Source organism: Callospermophilus lateralis, chromosome 3 (assembly GCF_048772815.1).
Source record: "Callospermophilus lateralis isolate mCalLat2 chromosome 3, mCalLat2.hap1, whole genome shotgun sequence".
Classification (NCBI taxonomy): Eukaryota; Metazoa; Chordata; class Mammalia; order Rodentia; family Sciuridae; genus Callospermophilus; species Callospermophilus lateralis.
Window position 1 is genome coordinate 151,001,161 of NC_135307.1, and position 13,308 is coordinate 151,014,468.

A 13,308-nucleotide genomic window follows, 5' to 3' on the forward strand; every position below is an offset into this window, starting at 1 on the left:
GATTTCTTCTGTTATTAGTATTTTAGCCACAGGGTCTCAAGGAGGTGCATTTGGGGATTTTAGACCTTTTCTTCCTATCTTTATTTTTCTTTGTATTTCTGTATCTTGTCTTCCTGTTTATTTTTTCTCTTATCTCTTTGTTACCACCACCTTTGTCTTTTCTCTTTCTCCAGCTCTTCATCTTTTTTCTCCCTTTTCATCCCCTGACTGGTCATGATGTCACTTTGACTGTGTTACAATATTTGCTCTGTGTACTTTCTTGGTTGGCAATTTATGCCATGGAGGAGAATGTCTGTAGGGGCCAGATCATGGACCCTGTAGACTGGCCACCTGGGTAGCCCCTGCTCTGCCATTTGATGACTGTGCAACTATATGCATTACCTGGCTTCTCTATGCCCAGTTTCTTCGTGCACAAGATAGGGATAGTAGTTGGGCCTGTCTTGTGGTATTGCTGCCAAGATCTAAATTAGATTATACATGAAAAGAGCTTAATACTCAATAAATGTTCTATTATTTTTATTTCGTTATTTTATATTTTACTTTTTAATTTTATTTTGTAATGTTATTTTATGTTGTTATTTTATTTTATTTCAGTCTAAGTCTAGCCTAGTCTAGACAGATTCTGTCTTACAGTGTTGCCAGACTGGCTTCAAATGTGGCTCAAGTGATTCTCCTGCTTCAGCCTCTGTAATAACTGGAACTGTGGTGCATGTCACTGAGCCTTACTATTTTTAAGAACATATTCCTGCTACTTCTTTACTTAAAAGCCAATGAATGTAACATTCATATTTTTCTCAAGCAAAATAGTACTTTAAAGTCTTTAACATAACACTCTTGATACGTTTTTTTTCTTCTTCCTTATTATGTTAGTATTAATATGCTGTTTTTACATAAGAAAGAACAGATCTTCTGACCTATGACAATGGAGAAGCTCATTTTGTTTTTTCCTTTCACACCATTTAGGCTGATTAATGTTTTGAAATTATTGAGAAGAAAGTTCTTAGAGTAAAAGCAAATGTTTTTCCTAACTTCAGGTGAAGTGAAACTTCTTTTGTCCTCTGAGACACCCATTGAGGGAAAGAAAATGTCCTTTGTGAATGATTTGACCATCACTCGGGATGGGAGGAAGATTTATTTTACAGATTCCAGCAGTAAATGGCAAAGACGGGATTATCTGCTTCTGGTCATAGAGGGTACTGATGATGGACGGTGAGTGTTCACTTCAGTCTTCCCCTAAATTAGCTAATCAGCCAGGTGTGGTAGCTTCATCAGAACTCATTTCTTCTAGGAGCCATATGAGTTTCTGAGCAAAATATTTCTGATTGTAGGAATGGCTTTTAGAATTGAGTGATGGAGCTATCATTTTCTCTTTGAGGAGCTAAAATGAAACTGACCAGTCCATCCAAGGGGGTGGGTCTAGACAGACTGGTAAAGTACCAGAGCAGGCCTGCATTTCCGGCTACTCCTCAGAAGGGAGACTCCTATGACTGGAGTGTTTGTGTTTCTAGTGCTGACCCAGCTCTTAGGTCAGTGAATTAATCGATTGTGGGGTTCTCTGGAAGAGGCTGCTGTGGATCTGCTGTAGATGGGGAAAGGCCCCCACTGGCTAGCCTTAGACAAGGTTCAAGCAGAGGACCCCAAGGCCTGGTCACTCCAATGGGAGGCTGAGTCACCTTCTAGAGCTCATGCTCCAGAGGCCCAGAATAGGAAGGAAAGCTCTAAGCCCACTGAAGGCCATGGACTCTTATCTGTGTGACCCTTCATTTTTGATCTCCACAGCCTGCTAGAGTATGATACTGTGACCAAGGAAGTGAAAGTTCTTTTGGACCAGTTACGATTCCCTAATGGAGTCCAGCTTTCTCCTGAGGAAGATTTTGTCCTGGTAGCAGAAACAACCATGGCAAGGATACGAAGGTGTGTATGTGTTAACTGAACTATCAGTTGTTGAGCAGAGCTCACCATAGCCTGGGATAGGGTGGAAATGTGGTTGACATAACTCTGAGACACAGCAGAGCACCTCTTCCTTTTGTAATAATGGTAAAAGTATATGATAAAATATTGAACATTGTTAGCAGTTAGGGAAATGCACATTAAAACTGTACTGAGATTTCATCTTATACTAGTCAAAATGGCAGTCATCAAGAATACAAATAATAATAAATGCTGGAGAGAAAGTGGAGAAAAAGGAACACTTTTATACTGTTGGTGGTTTTGTAAATTAGTATAACCACCATGGAAATCAGTAAGGAAGTTCCTTGAAAGACTAGGAATGGAACCACCATATGGCCTGGGCTATACCACTTCTCAATATTTATCCTAAAGAATTAAAGTCAGCGTGCTATAGTGATACATGCATACCCATGTTTATAGCAGCACAGTTCACAGTAGCCAAATTATGGAACCAGTGTAAGTGTCTGCCAATGGATGAATGACAGACATGGTAGATATACACAATAGAGTTTTATTCTGCCATAAAGAAAAATGAAATTATATCATTTGCAGGAAAATGGATGAACATGAGAATGTTATATTAAGCAAAACAAGCCAAACTCATAAAGTTAGGGGTCATGTTTTTTTTTGCTATGTGTATGCTAGGGAGGAAAAAGGAAAAGAAAAGTGTGTGTAGGAGAAAAGCAAGGGGAGATTAGTAGAGGAAAGGAACCAGGGAGTAAGCAGTAGGGGAGTGGGGAAAATATTTGGGAATATTGGCTAAAATATATTGTTATATTGTGTTCATATACTAATGTGTGACAGAATCCACCATTATGTATAATGTGCCAGTAAAAAATAAGGAGAAAAACAAAGAATTAAAGTCAGCATACTATGGTGATATATAAATTCCTACATTTATAGGAGCACAGTTCACATTAGCTAGACTATGGAACCAGCCTAGGTGTCCATCAATGAATGAATGGATAAAGAAAATGTGGTATATATACATAATAGAGTTTTATTCACCTGTAAAGAGTGAAACTATGTCATTTGCTGGAAAATGGATGGAACTTGAGAACATTATGTTAATCAAAGTAAGCCAAATTCACAAAGTCAGGAGTTGTATGTTTTATCTCAAACATGGAAGCTATAGAAGAAAAAGGAAAAGAAAGTTTGGCAGGGGTGGAGGGAATCTAATGAAAATTGTAGGGAGATCAGTAGAGAAAAGGGGCTGGGGTAGGGAGGAGGGTAGAGAAAAGGGAAGTACTAGGGAATGATATTGGCCGAATTATATTATTTATTTTGTGTACATGTATGAATGTATAACAGTGGATTCCACTGTTATATTCAACTCTAATGAACAACAGCAACAACAAGAAAATAATATGGACATAAATGGTAAAAGCAAAGTTCAAGGATAGGTTTCCTTCCTTCCCTTTCTCATTCTTTTGGGGAGTTGCAAGTCTGAAAAAGTATCTTGATTTAATGCTACTGCACAGCTTGTTTTCCATTTCTCTGCCAGGTGGGCCTTAGTCCCCTCAACACCACCTATTCATGCTGCTCTGGGGCCCTTGATGATGTCCTCATGGCAGCTGTGCTTGTGTGCATGTTGGATACATTTACAGTAGTTTCCATAATTGTTTTTGGACCAAGACCAGTTTGGTAAAATTTTTTTTTCTCAGATTGGAGGGTTACTACTCACTGCCTGCTTGGGTAAATTTTTCAGGGTCTATGTATCTGGCTTGATGAAAGGAGGGGCTGATATGTTTGTGGAGAACATGCCTGGATTTCCTGACAACATCCGACCCAGCAGTTCCGGGGGGTACTGGGTCGCCATGTCAACCATTCGCCCTAATCCTGGGTTTTCCATGTTGGATTTCTTATCTGAGAGACCCTATATTAAAAGAATCATTTTTAAGGTAACTATCAAAACTATAATTCTTTAAAAAAATTAATCTAATTATGATCTTTTCTAGTTCTGCTTATAATATTTGGTACCCTTTAATGATGACTTACAAGCCCACTTTGTTCTTCATCCTGACATATAAATTTAAACATTTGAACCTTTTTTGATTCTCTGCCCTCTTCTGGTTTCTCTGTTTCTGTTTTTTTTTTTTTTTTTTTGTCACCCATCATTATGATTTCTGGGGCCTCCACCTTGCCTGTCAGTTTCACTTTTCCCTCTTTGCTATGGCTGTTTCCAACTGTCTCCGCTCTTCTCCAGACCCTGTGACTTTGCCCTACACCCACCCCCCTTGTCTTTTCCTCCACAGAGTTATCAGGTACCTTCCTCTTCTTCCTGTGGCCACACATATAAACTCACCTCCATACCACCCACTCTGTCCTGTTATCTCCATAGGTTTCTGCCCTATGACCTCTTAACATACCAAACTCTTTCCCATTAAAACAAAATCATCCATCCCCACCAATGGCTAGCCACAACCCATTCAACATGGCCATATCAGTGGTTATAATGTTATTATCATTTATCTCTATGTTCTTGTATCATCCTAGAGTTTTCCTAGTGCCTATTTTTTATGTTCTTGCATCATCCTACAGTTTTCCTAGTGCCTTTTATGAAATACCCTGAATCACAGCTCAGCACATTTGCACAGTGGGGGAGTAACTTGCTGACAGGTGCTTCTTTAATGCAAGTTGAATAGGTATTTGAAATTGATATCAAATATTTGTAACTTAGAGTCCTGGAGGTGGTAGGCAGCAGTTATTGAGCCCACTGTATTGGGTTGTGTATGTGGGCTCACATTCTTGGTCAGGTTGGTTCCTGGCCTTCAGTGGTCTTCATTTGAGCCATAATTCCCCTTACCCATGATGTCTCCTCGTACTCATTTTTCACCCACTGGAGCCGAGTATGGTTTATGCTCAATTTCTGTCTGTGTTCCTATAGCCAGAATGAGATTGTCATAAGCTCTTTCTTGGGGATGAAGGCTGTGTCTCTTTTCCTCAACTAGAACATTCTATTTTTTTTAGTTTTGAGAAAATATTAAAGTTATAACAAATGAGTAGATAGGGGACAAATAATTTTTTTTCCATGAACCATTTGCAAATAAGTTGCTGATCTGGTGCTCCTGGTGCTCTCAGATACTAGGAAGTTTTCTTCCTGTAAGGACTTTGTCTTTTATTACCAACAACCAAACCTAGGAAACTCACATGGATACCTTACTAACCCACAGGCTGCACTCAGGTTTTGCCAGTTGTCCTAATGTCCTTAATTACAAAAGGATTCAACCCAGAATCAAGCATGGCCTTTATTTGCCATGTGTCTTTATTCTTCTTCAGTCTGGAGTAATTCCTGTCTTGTTTTGACTTTTTGACCTTGACCTTTTAGAAGCTTAGAGGTCAGTTATGTTGCAGAATGTCCCTCCATGTGGATTAGTGTAGTGTTTCCTCATGATTCAATTCAGGTTCTCTGTCACTGGCAGGTGTAGCATGGAAGTGCGACAGTCAAAGGGTATGTGATATTTTTTGTCTCATTAGCAGTGGTGGCAGTTTTGATCACCTGATTCTGGTGATCAAATGCCAGGTCTCTCAGTTGTAAAGTCATTCTTTGTCCATTTATAATTAATAATCAGTGCTATCCCATGGCTTCCCATTTTATCAGTGCTTATAATGTTATTATCATTATTTATCTTGATGTTCATATTGTCCATCTGTGGCCAGTGGAAGTCCCTTCAGTATGGCTCCTGTACCTTTGGACACATTCCTTTCATTCTTGGACCATTTTGTCACTGTCACACAGGTTGTTTCAGGATCATGTTATTTTCCCTGCCCCGCATCTAGAATTGGCCATTTCTCTAATGAACCATGGTTCCTTCTGGAGGTCTGGATGGTTCACTTGTTGCTTTTGGATGTCCCTGTTTTCTGGCCTCCTCAAAGGACAAAGCTCAGGAATATGTACTTACATCTATGTTAATTTGTCATCTGTTTAAACCGAACACAGCTGTTCATGCAGGTATATCCGATTTCAGTCCAACACCACAGGATCAATTCTAGTTTTCTCCCTTTATTTCTTTCATTATTTATACCTCTCTAACAATGAAATGTCTAGATACCATTATCCTTCATATATTTACCAGTTTAATCAGTTCCCCCAAATGTAATCAGTTCCCCCAAATATAGCCATAGTCCATCTCTTATATGGCCTTTGTTGGGGCTCTCGATTGCCACACTGGGCCAGCTCTTCTTTCTGACTGCCTGCAGGAGCTTGTGTTTTTATTCAAGGGCTCTGATACCCTGTACCAAGCTGTCCCTGGTGAACACTCTTCTTACTCTCTTTTGCCAGACCACTTGGTTGCAGGGACATCCCCTCACCCTGTTTGTGCTCTGACAACCTGTGCTAGGCCACTATAATCTCCTTGTCCTCTATGCACCTCCCTGCTCAGCCACACTAGGGGCTTCTTGACTGAATTGTTCAGGTAGAGAAATGACATAGGACAGAGAATGTCTTAGGAAGGTAACTATAGCTATGACTTGAATGGCCATGGGGGACCTGAGGTGAGGCCTGGTGGTCAGGGAGAGGTGGTGGCAGGGCCCAGGGTTGGGGTGGCATACACATAGGTTGTATTGCAAGACTCTGAGGTGGTCAGGTGTTATAGTTTAGATGTGGGACATCTGCCAAAAGCTCTTGTTAACGCAGTGATATTGAGAGGTGAAATGATTAAATTGTGAGAGTTATAACAATTAGTTCATCCTAGTTTGAATGGACTGACTGGGTTTTAACTGTAGGAAGGTGGGGGCATTGACTGGATGAGTTAGATGCCCTGAAAGGGTGCATCTTCCCTGTGGCCTCTTCCCCTGCCCCTTTCTTGCTCCCTGCTTCCTGGCTACCATCAGGGAAGCAATGGTGTTGTCTGTCTGTAAACTGAGGCCTTTGAAACTATGAACCCCAAATAAACTTTTACTCTTCTGAGTTGTTCTTGGGTATTTTGGTCACAGCCATGAAAAAGCTTACTAAAATACAAGACTTGTAGAGCATGGAAGGACAGGGATCAAGGGTAAGGGTTAGGTTTTTGGCTTTAACAATGGGTGTGAGGGCCTGTCTCCAGAGCCAGGGACTGTGTCAAAGTTGAAGTACTGTTGTGAGGTCCAGGTAGAGTTGAATACAGGCAGCCAGGGAATTAACACTGGTTTGGGCATAGAGGTGGAGATTTGAGAGGTTTCTGGAAAAATAACTAGTTGAAACGAGAGAGGGTGAGATCTTTTGGAATAAGATGGAAAGAGAAGAGAGGGAAAGATACATGACTATGTATCTTTCAGTGGGAGGGGTGTTCCATGGTGGAAAGCCCCTATGGAGGAAAGCAACTTTGATCCATTGCTGTTGAACCTTCTAGAGCTAAGTTGACTTGAATGTCTTCTTAAACATTTTCAGTGATTGGGAGACATTATCCCCAGGACAGTTGCAATTGTTTAGGTATTTTCACCTGAATTAATCTGCCTTTTAACTTCTAGACACTGCTCTTATGCAGCTAAGTACTTTGTTGTAATTACCTACCTGAGGTCCTTCTGCTCGGTCAGAAATTCTCTCTCCCCAGTGATTTCCCTGCTTAAAACTCTTCATCAGCCCCATGTTGCTCACAGAATACAAGTCTAATAAGCCCCTTGGCTAGGCATGCCCAGGAGATGTCAGAAGTGCCCTTCTCAGTATCATATGCCAGGTGGTATCCTCAGGCTCTGTGTGCTAGCTTCAAGAAAAGTTGAAGAATTGGCTTTAGAGGTGTGTGGTGTGTGGACTTGCTTACTTAACTTACTTAACTCCCAGCCTCTTTCTTGAATGTGAATTGCTCTTCAATCTCATTATGTATACACTGCATGTCTGAAATAATTTAATCAGGATTTGTGTATTCTGGTTAACTTGTTCTGGGTTTGACCCAGTGTTCTGGTGGGTGAGGTCATTCTCAGCTTTGGCTATAGTGTGTTTCTCCATGATCATCTTCACTGTCCTCATGCTGGCTTGTCCTCCTTTGCCTGACCTGCAAGGGGCATGGGGCCACTCTTAGCTCTATGCTATGGAGCTTCCCTGAGGAACCTGACCATTCTTAGTTGGCAAGGGGCAATCTTGTAGTCAGAATGTAAGCTCTCCTTGTACTGTGCTTCCCTTCCAGCTGTTTAGTCAGGAGACGGTGATGAAGTTTGTGCCACGGTACAGCCTTGTGTTAGAACTCAGTGACAGTGGTGCCTTCCGGAGAAGCCTGCATGATCCTGATGGGCTGGTGGCCACCTACATCAGTGAGGTACATGAACATGATGGGCACCTGTACCTGGGCTCCTTCAGGTCCCCCTTCATCTGCAGACTCAGCCTTCAATCTGTTTAGTCGGCCCAGCAGCTCACCATGCGCACTAAGAATCATTATACTCGGCCATCATACCTGATCCAGGAGGAGCTATGGACACAGTTCTGACCCCATGTACCTCTCAGTCCTCGGAGGTGTGATAGGAATGGCTACTGTAACCTTGAGAATGTGTAGGCCCCCAAGGGGCACCCATCACCTGGGCCTGACTTCATCTTTAGAGGAAAGCATAAAATATCTGCTATGGAGAAGATAAATTCATGTGAAGCCATTTCCCTTAAAAGAAAGAAAGAAAGAAAAAAAAAAAGCTTTCTGAGTACAGTAATTCTCCAGAACTTGGGGAAACTTCATGCATTTTTAACAGGGCTCAGGGTTTGTTCTGCTGGCCTCAGTATCTTTATACTCTTATGGGTTTTTTTTTGGTGGGGGATGTTGGTACAGGAGAACAGGGGTACACAGTAGAAATATACTGAGGCTAGCCAGCAAGAGCTGTGTGAACTGTGACTTTAGACTGTTTCTCAGGAGCTATGTGGGACAAGGGCCCTTGGTCCCTGAGCATTCCCTCCATAGTGGAGGGGTATCTTCCCACCTTCCACCTGCTGTGGCCTGACCTTCCTTCATGCTGGAAGTTTTCAAGACCTTGAGTAAGCATGTAGGAAAAGTAGCTGATTCCAGTGGCAAGAAGACTTCCTGGGGTTTCTTTCTGTGAATACTTATGCTGCTGAAATTGGACAATCCAGTAGTTTAGTACTTACTACAGGGGTGTGTTTAGGAACATCCTTTTTTTTTCACCTCTAGACTCACAGATATAAATAGTGCATATGTTGATGTCATATTTGTGCTAGTGTTATAAGCCCCAAGTTGCTGTGTATCTTGAGAAGTCTATACACTGGTCTTAATTTTGATAATAATAAATAATATAAAATCCACTTTTCTGTTGATTAACTTTTTGAAGATGTAGACTGGGAGTTTCTTATGTACTTATTTTAAATGACTGAAATTTAATTCCATCAAGTGTTGATATGAGGATCGTCTCGGTAAGAGTTGTTTTAGGGCCAAACATCCTATCTAGTTGACTCTGAAGGGAAGTCATGGAGCCTCTGATGACACCAACCTTCTTCAGCCATCTGCCTCCTTGATTCTTTTTTTTTTTTTTTTTTCAGTGCTGGGGAGGGAACCCAGGACCTTTCACATGTTAGGCAGGTACTCAACCACTTAGCTACATTCCAGCCTTGTTGATTAAGTTTTTGATAGATTGATATTATACTTCTTTCCTGTTTTCTAGCCTACAGCTGTTCCTTTCTTTCCTGGTGTTTGTGAGAATGCACAAGAGATTGTATCTCTAGAAGCATCTGAAAAACTTGACAGATAATATTTTAAACAGGCTATGATATAAAAATATAAAGAATATAAAGAACCCTCATGTTAGTGGAGGTACCAACGGTTTGATAAGGAGTTAATCTTGATTAATCTGTTGTGTCACCTCCGCTGGACTGACTTTATGTGGAATAAAGTGACAATAGACTAGATGCAAAGATTGGCTCCAATCCAACTGATACAATCTGTATTTAATCAAATGAACAACAATTAATATTGTTTATTTGCCTTTATAGGAAAGAAAATTGAGTAGTCATTATTAATTACTTTTTTGAGGATACTGGGGACTGAACCTAGGCATGCTGTACCACCAAGATATACTCCCAGCCCTTTTTATTTTTTGAGATAAGGTCTTGCTAAGTTGCTTAGGCTGGCCTTGAACTTGTGATCCTCTTGTCTCAGCCTCCTGAGTACCTGGGATTACAGATGTGTGCCACTATACCTGGCTATTAAATACTTTTAAACAGCTAATGATGGGACATATCATGTACAAAAGAATAATAAGGTAATGCCTAATCACTGTGTCATAAAAACAATTTAAATGTGCTGGGCCTGTATGCTGACTTCTCAGTTGTTTGAAAATAGAGAACTTTGTGCTTAATGCTTAGTTCTCAAAGGTGCAAAGAAGCTGATAAATTGTTTTTCACAGTTTTCAGCAAAGGAGTCTTGATTTTGACTCAGGTGTTGATTTTCTGTCTCCAGGTGTCATTTCCTGTGTTTTATGTGGTAATTTGGCATGAGAAGGTGAAAAAGATAGTCTTCTTTTTAGGTTTAAATATGTGACATGCTTCTGCTGGTAAACATAAAAGGAATTTACTCTAGTGTGAATTATTAACATGTTTTAAAAATCAACCAGGTGATTCATTGGGTGCCTCTATTATCACAAAAACTCTATCAGGGTTCATTTATTAACTTTCATAGGAATGAAATTCCTTTTGAGTTTTTTTTTCTTTTTTTTCACATGTGGTGCTTGGGACCTTACATATGCCTATGCTAGGCAAGCACTCTACCATTATAGTTGGGTTGCATCCCCAAACCCCTTTCTTTTACTATCAGCATATACTTGCAGAGTGGTGTACAGTCTTGGAAGTTTTTCATATACACTGACTTTTTGTTATTTGTTTTTCTTTTGAGACAGAGTTCAACTATGTCACTTAGACTGGTCTGGAACTCCTGGGCTCAAGCCATCCTCCTGCCTCAGCCTCCCAGGTAGCTGGGATGACAGGTGTGCATGTCACATCTGGCTGCCGTACACTAACTTTTAATGAGGCAAGGACATGTGGTCTCATTGTACAGATGGGAACTGATTCTCCAAGAGTCAGTGACTGCCCAGAGTCATAGCCAGAAGGCAACTAAGCTGGAGACTCCTGTGCCATGATTGAGGCACTTTGAAGCTGGACTGGAGACAGGTGACCTTTCCAGGGTCTGATTGTGCAGTGGCCACTGCTGTAGCCTATGGGTTGTGGTGGGGCTCGGGCTCTAACTTTGGTGGCACATCAGAATTCTCTGGGATGCCAGGTCTTGGAGTAGACTGGGTACCGTTGTGGTTTGAAGCTTCACAGGTAGTTCCCATGGGCAGTGGTGGGGCGTTAATCACAGCCTAGAACCATCTGCTACCTGCAGGGGAAGCTAAACTAAGCAGGAGTCTGAAGGTGAGAATAGAGAACTTTGATCCATGTGGCTGTGGATCTGGCTCCTTAGGAGTGTGCACAGCTGGCAAGGAGTGTGCAGCAGTTTGGGGAAAACTATGGAACACTCAGGGCTGTCAGGATTTTGACTGGTTTTGGGCAGTTTGAGACCTTGAACAAAAGTTCTTTTCTTTTTTTTGGTCATAATCCTGATCGATCTTAGAAGCCTGGGTACTTAACCTTACCTTTTCTCAGTGATAGTAACATTAGATGATGGAACCACTTGCTTTTAGGGTCAGAATAAATCCCTTTGTGTAAGGGTCAAGCTGAAAAATTTTAAAAGTGGGCAAAACTGGATTGGTAGCCTGGGATTTCAGGTCATCCAGGTGATATTCACTCCCATCTCCATGTGGATGTTTTATTTCACGCTTTGTTCAGATCTACCACAGCTGTCTTTGGCAGCAGGAACAATGTGTCTTCAGGGACATAGTTGGTATGTGTGTTTCTGATAATGCTAAGGCATGTTGGCAGTTGGCTTCCAGAAGTCAAGGTTGCATGGGCCTGCTAAGTGTCTTTCCTTATGGCATTAGCACGGCTGGTCTAAGGGGGAACATATTATTCAGTAACATATGAAATGAAACAAATTGTAAATAACTGAAATGGTGGTGTATTATAGATAAAGCCTTCCCTTAGAGAACAGGCTCACAGAGAGACTTTCCAGAAGATTGAAATGTGGTGTGGGCGGCACAGGCCTCATAGACCTGTGACGGGGCTGGTTTGCCTTAGTTATAAGAGATGGAAATAGACTCGCTATTCAAATGGTGTACTGAAAGTCTCTGGTATAGGTTAGTGTTCAAACCTGGGAATGTGAGGTCAAGATCTGAGGCTTCCTTCTTCCAGGGGTCAAGCTGCTGCAGGGGTTGGTAGGGAACTCTTGCCTGAGGGAGCCTGGCTAGGACAGAAGAGCTCAGCTACAGCTCATGAACATGGGCCCCCCTTCCTCACACCTGAACATACCCATGCTCACTCTGACACCTGGGAGGCAGGAGAGGTAGGGAGCCTGACCTTGACGCACCCTGGGTCTGTACTTGTGTAAATGAGATGGACTGAGAAGTAAGGGTATAGGGCACCTTCATCTATTGCTTCAACTTGCAAAAGTCACCCAGGGTCTGGCTCAGCTGTGTCCTGATGTCCCTCTGGCTCCTCCAATCTGTGACTCCCTGCCTGGTTGTGTGCGGGGTCAACAGGGCCTTTTATGGAAGGATTGCTTTCAAGGGCCTTAGGAATCACCAAATAAAGTAAATGTCTTATGTCATTGCTGCCACCACTATCCCTGAATTAAATGGCCAGAAGATGAGTCAAGGCAGTAAAAACAAAGGAACATTTGGAATTTGGGTTACTTATATATCACTGAAAAAAACCAAAGGGTAATTTATTTTTGTGTTACATTGATCGCATTTATGGTGGAGAGCCATAAATTGCCTATTGGATGCATGTTTTCTTTCCTAGAGATTATCAAGTCCATGTTTCTTCAAGGTGGCAGTATGCCTTCTGTTAACAGTGTACACCCTACTTTACATGTAGTCACTTTAAAGAGAGTTTGGAGAGGAAAAAGCCCACAGTGAATGGGCCTTGCTGGTGCAGGGACCTATGGTCACCTTCCTTTGAATGAAGGCTCAGAGAACCAGGCTACCAGCCAGCTCCTAGGCTTCCCTCTATGATCCAGCTCCATAATTCTAGATCAAGCTGAAGATCTGTCTTTCCCTAGGATCTGGTGGTCTGCAGCCTGTAATTTCCTCTTTCTTTTCTTATGCCCCTGTACAACCTGTCCCTGGATGGCTTTGTTCCACCATTGCCCCACCCTACATGCCCAAGCACTTCTGTGCTCCTGCTAAGCTGTTCCAAATCCTCAGGCCTCAAAGGCAGCAGAGAACTCAGGTGAAGGCCTGACCCTGAAGAAACCTGGCTGGAGGGCAGGCTCTCCCAACCTCTATAGGGTCACCTTGCCCTGTCTGTTCACCATGTTGACAGGCTTCCCTGTTTCTAGTTGCTCCGACTTCACATTT

General features: G+C 41.9%; 1 protein-coding gene across 1 annotated transcript in view; it reads left to right on the plus strand.

Moving 5' to 3' along the window:
• Apmap (adipocyte plasma membrane associated protein) overlaps positions 1-9,166 on the plus strand; it is a 33,843-nt gene extending 24,677 nt beyond the window's left edge. Inside the window, exons 6-9 of the mRNA XM_076851444.1 lie at positions 1,035-1,209; positions 1,780-1,914; positions 3,659-3,851; positions 8,052-9,166. Coding sequence (XP_076707559.1) covers positions 1,035-1,209; positions 1,780-1,914; positions 3,659-3,851; positions 8,052-8,261 — 713 coding nt within the window. The 3' untranslated portion in view covers positions 8,262-9,166. The remainder of the gene's footprint in view (positions 1-1,034; positions 1,210-1,779; positions 1,915-3,658; positions 3,852-8,051) is intronic.
• The last annotated feature ends 4,142 nt before the right edge of the window (positions 9,167-13,308 follow it).